A 12,881-nucleotide genomic window follows, 5' to 3' on the forward strand; every position below is an offset into this window, starting at 1 on the left:
GGACAGAGATGGTTTTAGATAAGGTAGTCGGGGAAAACTTCACTCAGTGATAAGCTGACGTTTGAGCAAAAATTGGACTGAATCTCTTTTAATCTTCTATTTTCCTCCAACCTTCTGTCCCTTTAATCCCATTTGATGCTCTTCTCTAATTTTCTCTCACTTGGCTTACAGTGTAAAGCAATACAGAACTGTGACGCACAACAAAGGGATTATTGTCAGCTCCTTTCCCTATTACTGGCACCTCTTTTCATAGGAGGTAAGAAATGCTCTGGTTCCATGCCCTCCTCGCCTCTCCCCGCCCTCCTCCCATCTCCATACACACTCACAGACCATTTTTACCTGTGCTGTTTTAAGGTCTTTCCCAACCATGAAATACAGAAAGTTAGAAATTCTTCCAGACAAATTCACTTGGATTTTTCCGGAATGAATCTAATTTCATTATTTGCTGCCCATAATTCTAAATTCTCTGGAGTCCTTTACATTATTTCTCCTTCTCTGTGGCTGTTCCCGGCCCCTTCCCATTCAGTAACACTTGCCCTTTGGGCCACTCTGTATGTTCTCGCACATTTATTACGGCATTAAGTGAGATCAGTCCTAAGCCACCATCCTTTGCATTCACTCGATGGCTTCTCTTCTGACTTTGTTAATTTGCCTGTTATTTCCCTTTGTTTGTTTTTCAGCCTGTGTCCTATCAGGGGTAGCCATTCAGAATAAATGCATTTTGCTCGCTGTATTTTTTTAGAGGCACTGTATAAAATGGTTCACTGACATCCAAATATGTAACAACCGCAGTGGTATTTTCATCCACCAAATTCATACGGCTCCGGGAAGCTATCCATCACGTTTGTCAGACTATTGGGGTCTTTAATTAAACCCTGCTGGATATCGTACATGTTTCCATTAGCTCTTTCCAATTTAGCCTATTATTTTTCTAACGGACATCAGCTCTGAGTCACATGTTCTTGAACCTCGGGTGGCCCATTTCATAGCTTTGGTTTATTTAGGTTTTCTCTCTTTTTGTAAATAACTTACAGGTTCAGTACATTCACCCTGGAGTGTTGGCCTGTGGAGCCTACTGATTTGCATGTGCTCACACTTCTCAAGTAATCTGCAGATTTTTTTGTTCCTCTGCCAAAATCATTTCCTTTCCAGTCCTTCAGTTTTTTGTTACACCAAAGTAGAGAAATCTCCATAACAATATGGAGAAGTGTGCTAGGGGCCCAAACTAGGACCAACACTCAGGAGGCACCGTTTGAGGACCTCAGCTTCCACAGTAGTGATGTCAGCTTCGTGGAACTGTCCATTCAGCCTCACTGAGTTCCTGTCGTAACACACTTGTGGGGTTCCTAGTTAGGGGCGGAGTCAGTGGTACCTACCAGAATCAACCATTCCCGGGGCCTCACGGGCATCATACTCTAATGGGCATGTTCTCCCAGAAAGCCATGCAGTCCGGGCCTGCCCCTTGTGACCTTTCTCCACAGTGCTCACAGGCCCCTGTTACCCCTTCACTTCTTCATCCCATCCCTGACCCTAGTAGTCACCAGAGCAGAAACCTTGCTTTCCATGCCTTGTCCAGGGCCCTCCAACTCTTCTCTCCTTTCCCATGTACCCAGAGAGAGGAGGAGAGTGGGCAGGCAGGCTGGCTGGCAAGCCCTGGATTTATTTTAAGTTAAAATGTTTGCCTAGTGTTTTAAATACCTTTGATCTGTGCCTGGATTAGATATTTTTTTAACTATATAAAAGAAGCTTCTTGCAGCCAAAGAACACACCTTTCTATGTTACACAGTAGTCCCCTCTTTCACATGGAGATCTGTTCCTAAACCCCCAGCGGATGAATGCCTGAAATCACAATAGTACTGAACCCTATACGTACCATGTTTTTTCCAAAACATATATACGTGTGATAAAGTTGAGTTTATAAATTAGGCACAGTAAGAGATTAACAACTATAATAATAAAAATAGAGCAGTTATAACAAAATACTGTACTAAGTTACATGATTATGGTCTCTCTTACTCTCAAAATATCTTGTTGTACTGTATTCACCCTTCTTGCAATGATGTGAACTGATAAAATGCCTACCTGATGAGGTGGAGTGAGATGAGGGATGTAGGCATTGTGACACAGCATCAGGCTACTCCTGACCTTCCCGTGACTGTGGGTAACTGAAGCCATGGAAAACATGACCATGGATAAAGGGGGACTCCTGTATTAGCATTTAACCTGTTAAAGCTTCCTGTGCATTAGTAGTAACAATACTAGATTTTCCTTTGAAGAAATCTTCGCATGATTTGTTGAAAAGTTGATAATTCCATCTCATTACTTCAACTGAAATAGCCGTCAGGCCTCTGAATTATTTTTATTCAGCACATCTCAGTCAATGCCTCCCAGATTGCTAATACGGCAAACAGAAAATATACGGTGTAAGAGCCTTGTGTTAATTGGTAAGTAATACATAACTCTGAGGCCACCAAAGGGCACAATACTATGTCCTTTTATCAACCTATGATATTAGGTAAATTATTTTTTTTTAATTGAAAAGACTTTCTAAAGTGATATTTGATAAATTATTTTTTTTAATGAAAAGACTCTCTAAAGTGATATTCAGCACAGCGTAACTCTCCTTAACCTGGACTCACCTTTTGATTATCAAAAGAGCATTTATAGGAGCATGAGACAAACACAATTATGAAAGTAAAATGAAGGACCTAAATAAAAAATCACAGAACAAGAGGGTAATTCTATTCACTCTTTCATATTTCATTATTTGATAACATCAGAAGATGAATCCATCAGAATTGCTTTGGCAAGTGCAAACAAAACTGTGCCTGATCAATATTTATTAAACCCTTGAAAATGGGAGAAGGAGTTGAACAGACTTCTTAATGGACTGAATAATTATTCATACAAATGGGGTTTGACCGAAGGCAGCACCAGACCAAAGAGATACAGTTTTAATTGTACTGAATTTAAAATGCAGATCTTCCTCTAGCTTGTTGTAGAAAACTTAATTTAAAAATTGATCTGATGTAGCAGAGAGGGACATGTGAATCCCTCAGCTGCTGAGGACATTTCAACCACAGAGGTGTATAAATTTAAAGTGGGTTCCAAAAGTGGGGAGCAGAAATTTCTGGCTAAGGGAACAACAAAGAAATTTTCTTCCCATTTCAGCAACAGTGACAGATTAGGGAGAGGGTCATCAGCTCCAAAGTGACGGATCTCGGTGGAATTCCTTCGTTTTAGTGGTTGTATCTTCTGAGGAGAAATAAAGCAAGGCTGCTGCCATCAAAAATATCAGGATACATTCCTGAGAAGTATCAGCACAGCTGACTTTAACTTTTAACACCTCCCCAGGGAAAACACCCCCACGGTATTGCCAAAGCATATTATCGGCATTAGACCAATAGGTAACTGCCGTTTAAGCACAGTGCCACTGATGAAGGCAGTGGTGTGTGTACCACTTTATAAAAAGGAAATGTGGGTCGATGACCAATCAAAGAAACCTGTGCAAGCTTTCAAGCAGCAGATGCCCCGCCCCCACCACCCTCCCCCAGCTCTTTACCTCTTGAGTGATTTTCTGCTGCCACTGCTGAGGGAATTTCTGCACTGTTTTCTACAGACCACACTTTACTTCTCTTCTGGAGTGCCCCAGTCAGAGCAAAACCCACCCTGCACAGTCTGTTGTAAGGAGTGTTAAAAACTATCCCAACATTGAATATAAATCTATTCCGCCACTAACTCTCAGAAAATTATTTAGCTTTTCTCTACCTTAGTTTTCTCATTCCCGAGATGGAAATAACTTCAACTATTTCAAATTAGAATTTTCAATCATGTCCTTAATAAACTCTAAGCTCTTCGAAGGGGAAGACAAATGAGAGCAATTATATTATATTTTTAATAAACTAATTTATTCTTCTGACACACAGGATTACCATCCATTTTATGACTGGCCTGGAAAGTACATCTGAGCTAAGTTTACACTTGTTCAGAGTGTTTTCAAATCAGTCACTGTAGCATCTTGCCTACCATGGCTTAAGGGAAAGTCAGCATCAGCTAATTCTGATGGAAGCCCATGATTTTAAAGGACCAAGCAGGGGATGCTATAAAGGTTTTAAAATCCAAAACTGCTGGTGCTTAAACAGCATCTGCTCTACCCTCTGTTTTTCCAGTGGGGATTACTGGTCCAAAGAGCCAAGGTCACACAGCTAGTTAGGGGGGATGTGAGACTTAACGAGAACCTGAGCTAGTTGGTCTCTTGAGTATTTACTTCTCTAAGTCTTTCTACTATAACTACCTCTCAATTATTTATGGGATGATTATCCAGTTTATGGATTATTCAGCTCCTTTCTTTTCTCTTTTTCCATTTCCCTGCTTATTACTGCATATGCTATGGAGGGAGCAGAGAAGACAGGAGTTGAATGTTGTACCTGACAATCAGTGACCCATCTACTAGTGGGTTTTTTATTAAAGTGCTCAAAATGCTACAACTATTGGCTAAAAGGAATTTTAGGGAACGACAGTCAATATAAAGTTATATTCAGGTAAAACTGTCTTGCCTTAAAACTTACATTCAAGAGGTCAGCTTCAGAACCCAATTCTCTTGTTGACAATCATACTATCATTATCTCAGGAAGGACTCGATGAGAAAGTCTTCACAGAGAAATTACTTAAGTATTCCCCTTCCTCAAAGAAGTAATAGATTTGAAGGGCAGCCAATTTTGGGAAAGAAAAGTTAACTTATCCCTTACCAGCTTAGAGGGGCAAAAAGGGAGAAATAAAGAGATGATACAATGATAAAAGCCAAAAATCTTCCCTGTAACTCCTGAATGCTGAATTTACAACACAACCTCATTATTTGGTTTAGAGCAATAAATTCCCAGATCAAATCTAGTGTTATTCAAATGTAACTACAAAAGGTACAAATGAATTTTTAAATTGCCACAATACTGGTTTGTTCCAGTACACTGGAAGGCAGAGATTTGAGTTAGTGTGTAAATTTTATTTAATTCTTTTTTCATAAAGAGTGACTAATAACAAATTAGCTGTAGAAGTATTCTTTGCAATTAGTACTTTTGGTTTTTACAGCTTCAAATACTTCTGCGTTACGGTGGCTTCGGAGTAGTGAGTCCAGGCTGCAGACCTTCCACAAACCACTCATATTCACTCTATAGCTCAGTTTGCTCTTCCATAAAATGTGGATGATCGCAGTACCCACTTCCAAGGGCTGGATATATTAATGCACCTAAAAGGTAGACATTATTATTACTCTTACTACCATCAAGACAGATCCTAACCCCCACATGAGACATATCTGTCTGTCTCTGGAAATTACAGTGGGTTGGGAATTGCTGGGTTTGGGGGGGCTTTCTTCCCTCAGTCTACAAAGAAGAGAACCGAAACTGTTTCCAGTAGCTTTCAGAGGCACAGCCATAACTTTTACTCTGAGTACGGCAGAGCGGGAGGTAGACCCGTGTATGAGAGGCTAGAATGCTCCTCACTTCTTGTCTGTGAAAACTTGTAAAGGGCTCTGAGAGGGCAGGAAAGCAGCACTAATACTCCGGAGGCACAAAGGGTGTGAAAAATTTGCTCATACATACATGTATACCTGTGTACATTAAAAAACCAACAAGAGGGTGAAAAATTGTTCGACCTCATGAAAATTAAAAGAATACGAAGAGGTAGGTGCTGTCATATGTTGGAGGGAAGATAAATTGATGCACGTTTTAAGAAAGCAATTTGACAGCATTGCCAAAGTCCTCAACAACATCTTACCTTCTGACTAATTGCTTTTGGAAGTCTATCCTGAGGGAAGAAGGTTTTTTAAAATTGGAAAACGTGTCCAATAGTGTGTCAAGCTAAATACTTCAACTGTAAGAAAGAAACTGGTAGAATACTGTATGTGGAAAGAAAAAAAAAAAAGCTAGAACGAAATGCCAGTATGTGCTATATCTTTATAATAGAATTATATGAGTAATCTTTCTATTTAGTTCATATAGTGTATATGACATATGTATTAATTTCCCAATTAGAGAAAGATAAACTTTATTGTAAAACTTTAAAAAAGAAGATCTGCCTAGCTTACTAAAGGCCCTTTCATATCCTTACTGGTGTAAATGTTTGCAGATGGAATCAATGGGGAGAAAGAGCTGTAGTGCAATACCATTAAAATAAAGTAAGAAGAAAAAAAAAAACACAGGAAAGGACAATCTGTTGATAAAGGAAACATGAAGATAGGAGAAAATCATCTGTTTGCACCAGAGTATAAACATGTTGCAGGCTATGTGCACGAGACAGTCCATGTGACCCCCACCCCCACCCCATCCACTCATTACACTTGGTAACTGCTGCCCAAAGATGCTGCTCAGCAAAAGGGGCGAGAAACCATGGCGAGAGCCACCTACTCACAGAATGTTCCACCCTGAAGAGTGACGTTGGACTATGGCTTCCTGACTAGGATATTTGGTCGAGCAATTGGTCTTGAATAGTATGGGCTATGAAGAGACTTTCTCTACAGGTCATGAGCCAGAAGAGGTCTAGAGCAAATGTGTGTCCACTGACCCCTTCTAGGGAGCTAAGTACTATCTAATACAAGAAGTGGTGCCCTGGAAGCCATGGCTGCTATTTTAATGCTTGATGATAAAAATCAAGCTTTCATTTTCCTGGGGCCTCACTAAGTGCTGATAAATTATTTAGCCCAATTGGGTTACATGATTTCATTTCACTGTGTCAGAGTTTGTCATGGAAGCTCATTCTAATTCTACAGTTCCGGGCATTTTCCGATTTTCTCCTTGGGGCACCTTGTAGCACCCTTTCCCCACCTCCAAGTATAACTGGCTGTGCTGATTTAGTATAGCCTTTGCTATTGGATGCTATTCTGGAAGATGAATGAATTTCATTCTGTCTTTAAATATTTATACTTCTTCAGAATCTAATATATCATCATGGTTATGGGAAATTTTTTTCCCTAACTATAGAAAATACACCATCAGTTACCTGTCAATTTTGTTTAATAACTCAGCTTTGCAATACTGAGGCACTGTTCATCAGAGGCTCGGGAGGGCTTTTTCAGCCTCTCAGTCCACTTTAAACTGTCACTCTGGGATTTATAAAGGCCTTCATTGCATAGAGGCTACTGAAGCATTTAGGCCTTAAGTGGCGTGCCCTTTATCACTTACCACCTGGAGGACCCAGGGCTAGAAACCCAGGCATCCTCGCTGTGTTGTTTGCTGCCAGCGTGGAACAGCGTCTCTGCAGTAAACCAGCCAGTATCCCTGGCAACAATTCATCAGATTTTTCAAAAGAAATCCAGTTTCATTCAGTCTGATGGGTTCATTGTTACTTCTGAAGATAAATGATGAAAATATCAACATCCTAATACAAAGAAACCCAAATCTCAGTGAAAAGCATCACAACCCACCTACTGCTTCTGTCTCATTCCCTCATGCTTTTAGGTCCCTGGCTCAAGGAGGTGGCAGTGGTTCTGTAACTATTCCCACACCAAACTGACTCTGGCCCAGAGTCTTGACTGGTTCAAACCTCTGGGGATCACAATAGATGGGACCTCAAGAATCAGCACTTTTCATGAACTTCCCAGGTACTCAATAGTCTGAGAACCGCCTAGCACCACAGCTGTCAAGTCCCAGCTTTGAAAGAATCGTGAGTTCTCTCTCATTCTATTTGGTAAATCTAGATTCAGCCATGTGCTCTCTTGAGCAGTTTTAAAAATGTATTCTTAGGTAGGTCCTAAATGGACAGATCTCTCTCCCACCTGTGCATCTAAGGGAAATAGAATTAGATAAGGTAGGACCTCATTTCTCAAAACAGGGACTAGTATCAGGGGAAGCCATCATGTGCCAAGGGACATGCGAGACCAGAAGATAAATATGATTCACCTTCCTATAGCATCAAGTTTCTCATAAAAAGAATAAATTTAAATTATAACAATTCAAAATTACAATCTTAAATACAGATTATAAAGTAGGAGTAGTACACTTGGGTTTTACACTAAACAGGAAACTTCAAAAAAGTTCCTAACTGTAGCTGATACTGGCCTCCCAGATGTCTGGAGATTATAGAGTTCATTTGCCTCTTCTTTCAGAAATATCTCTGTCTACATTCAAGGTTACCCTTGACCAGTTTAGTAACTCCCTAAATATGTGGTTCCATGAGCTTAAGGTGAACACTCATTTGAAACCACTACGGAAAATTAACCCCAAGTGATATATCTGATAATGGGCTAATATCCAAAATATTTAACGAACTCTTTGCTTCAACACCAAAAAATAAATCATAACTCAATTAAAAAAGGGCAGAGGACCTGAATAGACTTCTTTCCAAAGAAGACATACAGATGGTCAACAGGCACATGAAAAGATGCTCCACATCACTAGTCATCAGGGAAATGCAAACCAAAACTACAGTGAAGTATCACTTCACACCTGTCAGAATGGCCGTTATCCAAAAGACGAGAAATAACAAGTGCTGGCAAGGATGTGGAGAAAAGCACACTGTTGGTGGGAATGTAATATGGAGGTTCCTCAGAAAACTAAAAATAGAAATACTGTATGACCCAGTAACTCAGCTTATTTTTCCAAAGAAAACAAAATCACTGATTCAATAGGATACGTGCCTATGTTTACTGCCACCTATTTTCAATAGCCAAGATATGGTAACAACCAAAGTGTCTATCTGAAGATGAATGGATAATGTGGTACATATATACCATTGTACCACAATGATATATAGATGATTCAGCCATGAAAAGGAGATCTTGCCATTTGCAACAACATGGATGGACCTAGAGGGTGTTATGCTAAGTGAAATAAGACAGGCAGAGAAAGACACCATACGATTTCACGTACATGGAATCTAACCAAAACAAACAAAACAGAAATAGACTCGTAGACACTGAGATGGGACTGGTGGTTACTATGGGGAAGGGGCTGAGGTGGGTGGGTGAAATCGGTGAAGGGAATAAAGAGGCAAGGCACAAAATCACAATCATACATAAATTAGTCACAGGCATGAAAGTACAGCATAAAGAATATAGTCAGTAGTTCTGTAACATCATTCCATGTTGACAGATAGTCACTACACTATTGGGGGAGCTTTTAATAATGTAGATTACTGTCAAATCATTATGTTGTCTATTTGAAAGCAATATAATATTATATATCAACTCTACTTCAATAAAAAAAGATAAAAGAATTGGCCCCAGGAGGACCCTCTACACAAGGATGTCGAACGATTTGCTGCCAGGAGTCATTCATAAATTTGCCAATGGAAGATGAGCACTTTCCATTCCTGTCACTATTTAGTAAATATTCACAAAAGAGTATATGGAGTATTACTTCCCCTATTTTTTTTAAAGTGTGTCAATTAGAAAAGGTTTAGCCAACCAGAAAAAGGAACTAGCCATGTAAAAAGACACCAACACTTTTACCACATATGTAGCGACAATTTATAAGATATTCTTGAAGTTATGAAGCTCCCTGAATATATTCATTACTTAGTTCTCCCATAGGATATTCTTTTTTTCAACATGTTGCTGTTGAAGAAACAAATCCAAGGGCCTGAATTCAGTAGTGCCAGGATTTCTGAGCAAGTGATCGTGATACACCTGCAAGGTCCCTTCACCCCTGGAGTTGCTTTGGGCCCCGCCACCATGTTCTGTCCCCTGAGTGGCTGGCACAGCTACCGTTCCTGTCAGGAAGAGAGAAGCAAGTGACCTGTACCTGGGAGGGCTCCTCTGTCCTTGGCTACCTAGCGGGGATGGCATCGCTGGCTCAGAGCCTGTGCTGAACTTTACCAACTGGGTGATTGATATTAGCCATGCAAGTCATAGCCTCAGAGCCCAATAGAGACGGTATAATGTTAGTTTTAAGAAGGCAAGTGGCAGCTTTGTCCTCTCCTGACTCCCGCCTCCATCTCTTCTCTGCACTGATCCACTCCAATGCACATTTCTCTTACAGGCACAACTCCTCTCCACCACCCAGGCACCCAGATGGCCCTCAAGTTCCCAATTATAACCAGTCCCCTCCCATATCATTCTGTGTACCTGTTGTCACATTGGTTTTCCAGAAGCATAACTTGGAGTGATGCCTGTGCTCTCAACAGAACTTTTGAGGGATGGGGAGGGAAGTCCTTTATTGACTCAGTTAGTCCTCAAGTTCCTTAGTGACTAGGCCTAAGGTTCTTTATTGACTTAACTAGTCCAAACTCTACCTTCTGCCTCCAAATACCTTTTCCCACAGCTCTCTGCCATCCAGCTCCCCTCCCCTGGCTGGCCAGACTACGTTTCCCTGCTGTTGCTCAGGCTTTTTTCCTTTCTTTTAATCTAGGATCTCCTGCCTAGAAAACACTGTCCTACCCTGTGTGAAGTCTTTCTTGACCCGTCACCCTCCTGTCAGCATGGTGTGGTTTCTCTTTCCTCGGCTGTAAATTCACAGCATTTATACCTCATTCATGTCTTTATACAGAACATGCTTGTGTCTGTGAAGAATGAAGAATGAGTATTGGACTTAGGAGTCAAAAACCTGGGTTCTTATCTTGCCACAGCTGCCCACTATTTTTTTGACATTGGGCAAGTCCTCAAACTTCTCTATGCTCCAGTTTCCTTCTCTGGGAAAAGGAGTAATAATTGCTCCCTGGGTGTAGTGAGTGTCATATGACACAGTCCATGGAAATTTGTCAACAGAAACTCGATCATTATTTCTGTACTGTTCATCGCCTTTCCTGCGGTCACCAGGCTATGTGAGGAAAGAGGCTGTGTCTTGCTCATCATTCTAAACTGATAATACTATTAATACATTATTATGTATTTCTAATAATAATGGTTAATGTTTGCAAAGCACGTATAATTGTGCTGAGTACCCTTCCAAGTGCTTTATGTGGAGTAATTAGTTCTCCCAATAGCCCCAAGAGGTACGTGCCATTACTGTCCCACTGTAAGGATAGATTCCAGATCCTCCAATGCATGTGGATGGATGAGAGGCGCGGTGAGACGAAAGCTGCCTTTGCAGTGCCTGCCAAACGATCACTTCTCTCCTTTTGGGTTCTGCCTCTACTTCTCTGTCTTTGGATCACCTGAGGTAAATGCAGATGAGGAGAAGGTCTTGAGTGAACTGGGCCCCTGGAAGATGTGAGGTCTCCCTGGATCTCGTGGAGATGCATTCTCATGAAGAGAGCTCCAGTGAGTTCCCAGAGGACAGACCGTGTTCGTCTTGTTCCCTGATATATTCATAGGGCCTACAACGATGTCTAGTGATCAATAAATGGCTATTGAATAAGTAAACCATGTAATTTGTAAACAGCACATTCATTACCACTCAAACCACATAAATTGCTGGCAGTGGAGATGGTGAGCGGTGTCCTGTCTTGCTTTCGCAGGCAGTATTATGAGATGTTATACAACACGGCCGATGAGCTCCTGAACCTGGTGGTGGACCAGGGCGTGAAGTACACGGAGCTGGAGTACATTCACGCCCTGACCTTGCTGCACCGCAGTCAGACGGGGGTGGGAGACCAGACCACTCAGAACATGAGGCTGCAGAGGCTCAAGGAGATCATTTGCGAGCAGGCGGCCATCAAGCAAGCCACCAAGGATAAGAAAATAACTACGGTTTAACCCAGTGCACTGCTGCGGGGAGGGGCCGGGAGTGGGGCAGCTGGGGAAGTGGGCATTTTTGTTTCCTTAGTCATACTTCTTTCCTTGATCTGTTATTTGGTATATTCTGAGCTGACTTCGTTTTCTCCGCACTGATGCTTTCATGGAGAAAAGGTGTAAGGATTTTTTTTTTGTCCCTTTAATTTTGGTTTTTCATATAAATTCTAAATGGAATCTGCAGTACAGATGTTTTGATTAAATGTCCACTTTACTGCAGTCATTTTCAAAGGGGTTAGGGTGGGATGGGGAGGAACATTGTGTCAAATTGGACTTTGAACAAATGAATGCATGAATTACTAATACCCAACGGTCTTTTGAAAACAAGACTGCTACCTAAGTTTTAGTCCCTTCCTAAAACCACTTAATAGGGTTCTATTACACAAATAGTAGGTTTTTACTCTCTTGACCTTATCAGTTTACGGTTCCATGAAATAAGTGTATATGGATTGCTTTCTGCCTCTATTGCCAAGATCAAATCAATGGCTTCTCAGCTGGCTGTAGTTTTCAACAGCTTTCCCTAACCAAAACAGGACCTCTTCAGGGTTAGGGGGAAAAGTCCTTCCATCCCAACCCCTGGGAGAATTTCATATGCAGTAGCTTGTACATGGATTATAGGTTGGTTTATTGCCTCTGTTTTTATTTCATGGTATCAAAAATAAAGAGCCAGTAGCCAAAATGGAAGATTGAAAAGTGATCCAACCCTCTTCTTGATTTGTCCACTTCCCAGGAGAAAATGATGGTTGGAAAACTTTTAATGTCAGTTGAAACTTTGTCTGGGTGTGAATGACTTTTAGATGCTCACTTACTCTCCTTATGAGTCCCTAGGTCTTTCTCACCTCTAGGAAGTAGCCCAGGTCCGCTCAGCGGAGGGCAAGGAAGATGGGACAGACGTGACGTGTCTTCTCTTTGTGCCCACAAGCTGAGGCCATTTCTGAAATGCTCTCAGGTGATGTGGGCGCTCACCGCTCCTGGCACAGTGGACCTCCCCACTGTCCCCAGGTCTCCAAGTACTCTTGCTACCCAGGGTTGACACGTCACCAAAGAAAGCAATGTACTGACTGGGACACACCTGGAAACATAAGGAAAGGAAGGCAGGAAGGACTTGACCACACAGACATGCCTCACACTAGGATGGTCCAAAATCTTACAACTGTTTGTACAATTTTGGTCTTGGTCAGAAAAACAGAAAATTAAAATATGTCTTGAGAAGCTTAAA

General features: G+C 41.3%; 1 protein-coding gene across 1 annotated transcript in view; it reads left to right on the forward strand.

Annotated features, from left to right (window-relative positions):
* Positions 1–12,881, forward strand: part of EXOC4 (exocyst complex component 4) — a 797,616-nt gene extending 784,735 nt beyond the window's left edge. Inside the window, exon 18 of the mRNA XM_036905582.2 lies at positions 11,389–12,881. Coding sequence (XP_036761477.2) covers positions 11,389–11,626 — 238 coding nt within the window. The 3' untranslated portion in view covers positions 11,627–12,881. The remainder of the gene's footprint in view (positions 1–11,388) is intronic.

This window comes from Manis pentadactyla, chromosome 7 (assembly GCF_030020395.1).
Source record: "Manis pentadactyla isolate mManPen7 chromosome 7, mManPen7.hap1, whole genome shotgun sequence".
Taxonomy (NCBI): Eukaryota; Metazoa; Chordata; class Mammalia; order Pholidota; family Manidae; genus Manis; species Manis pentadactyla.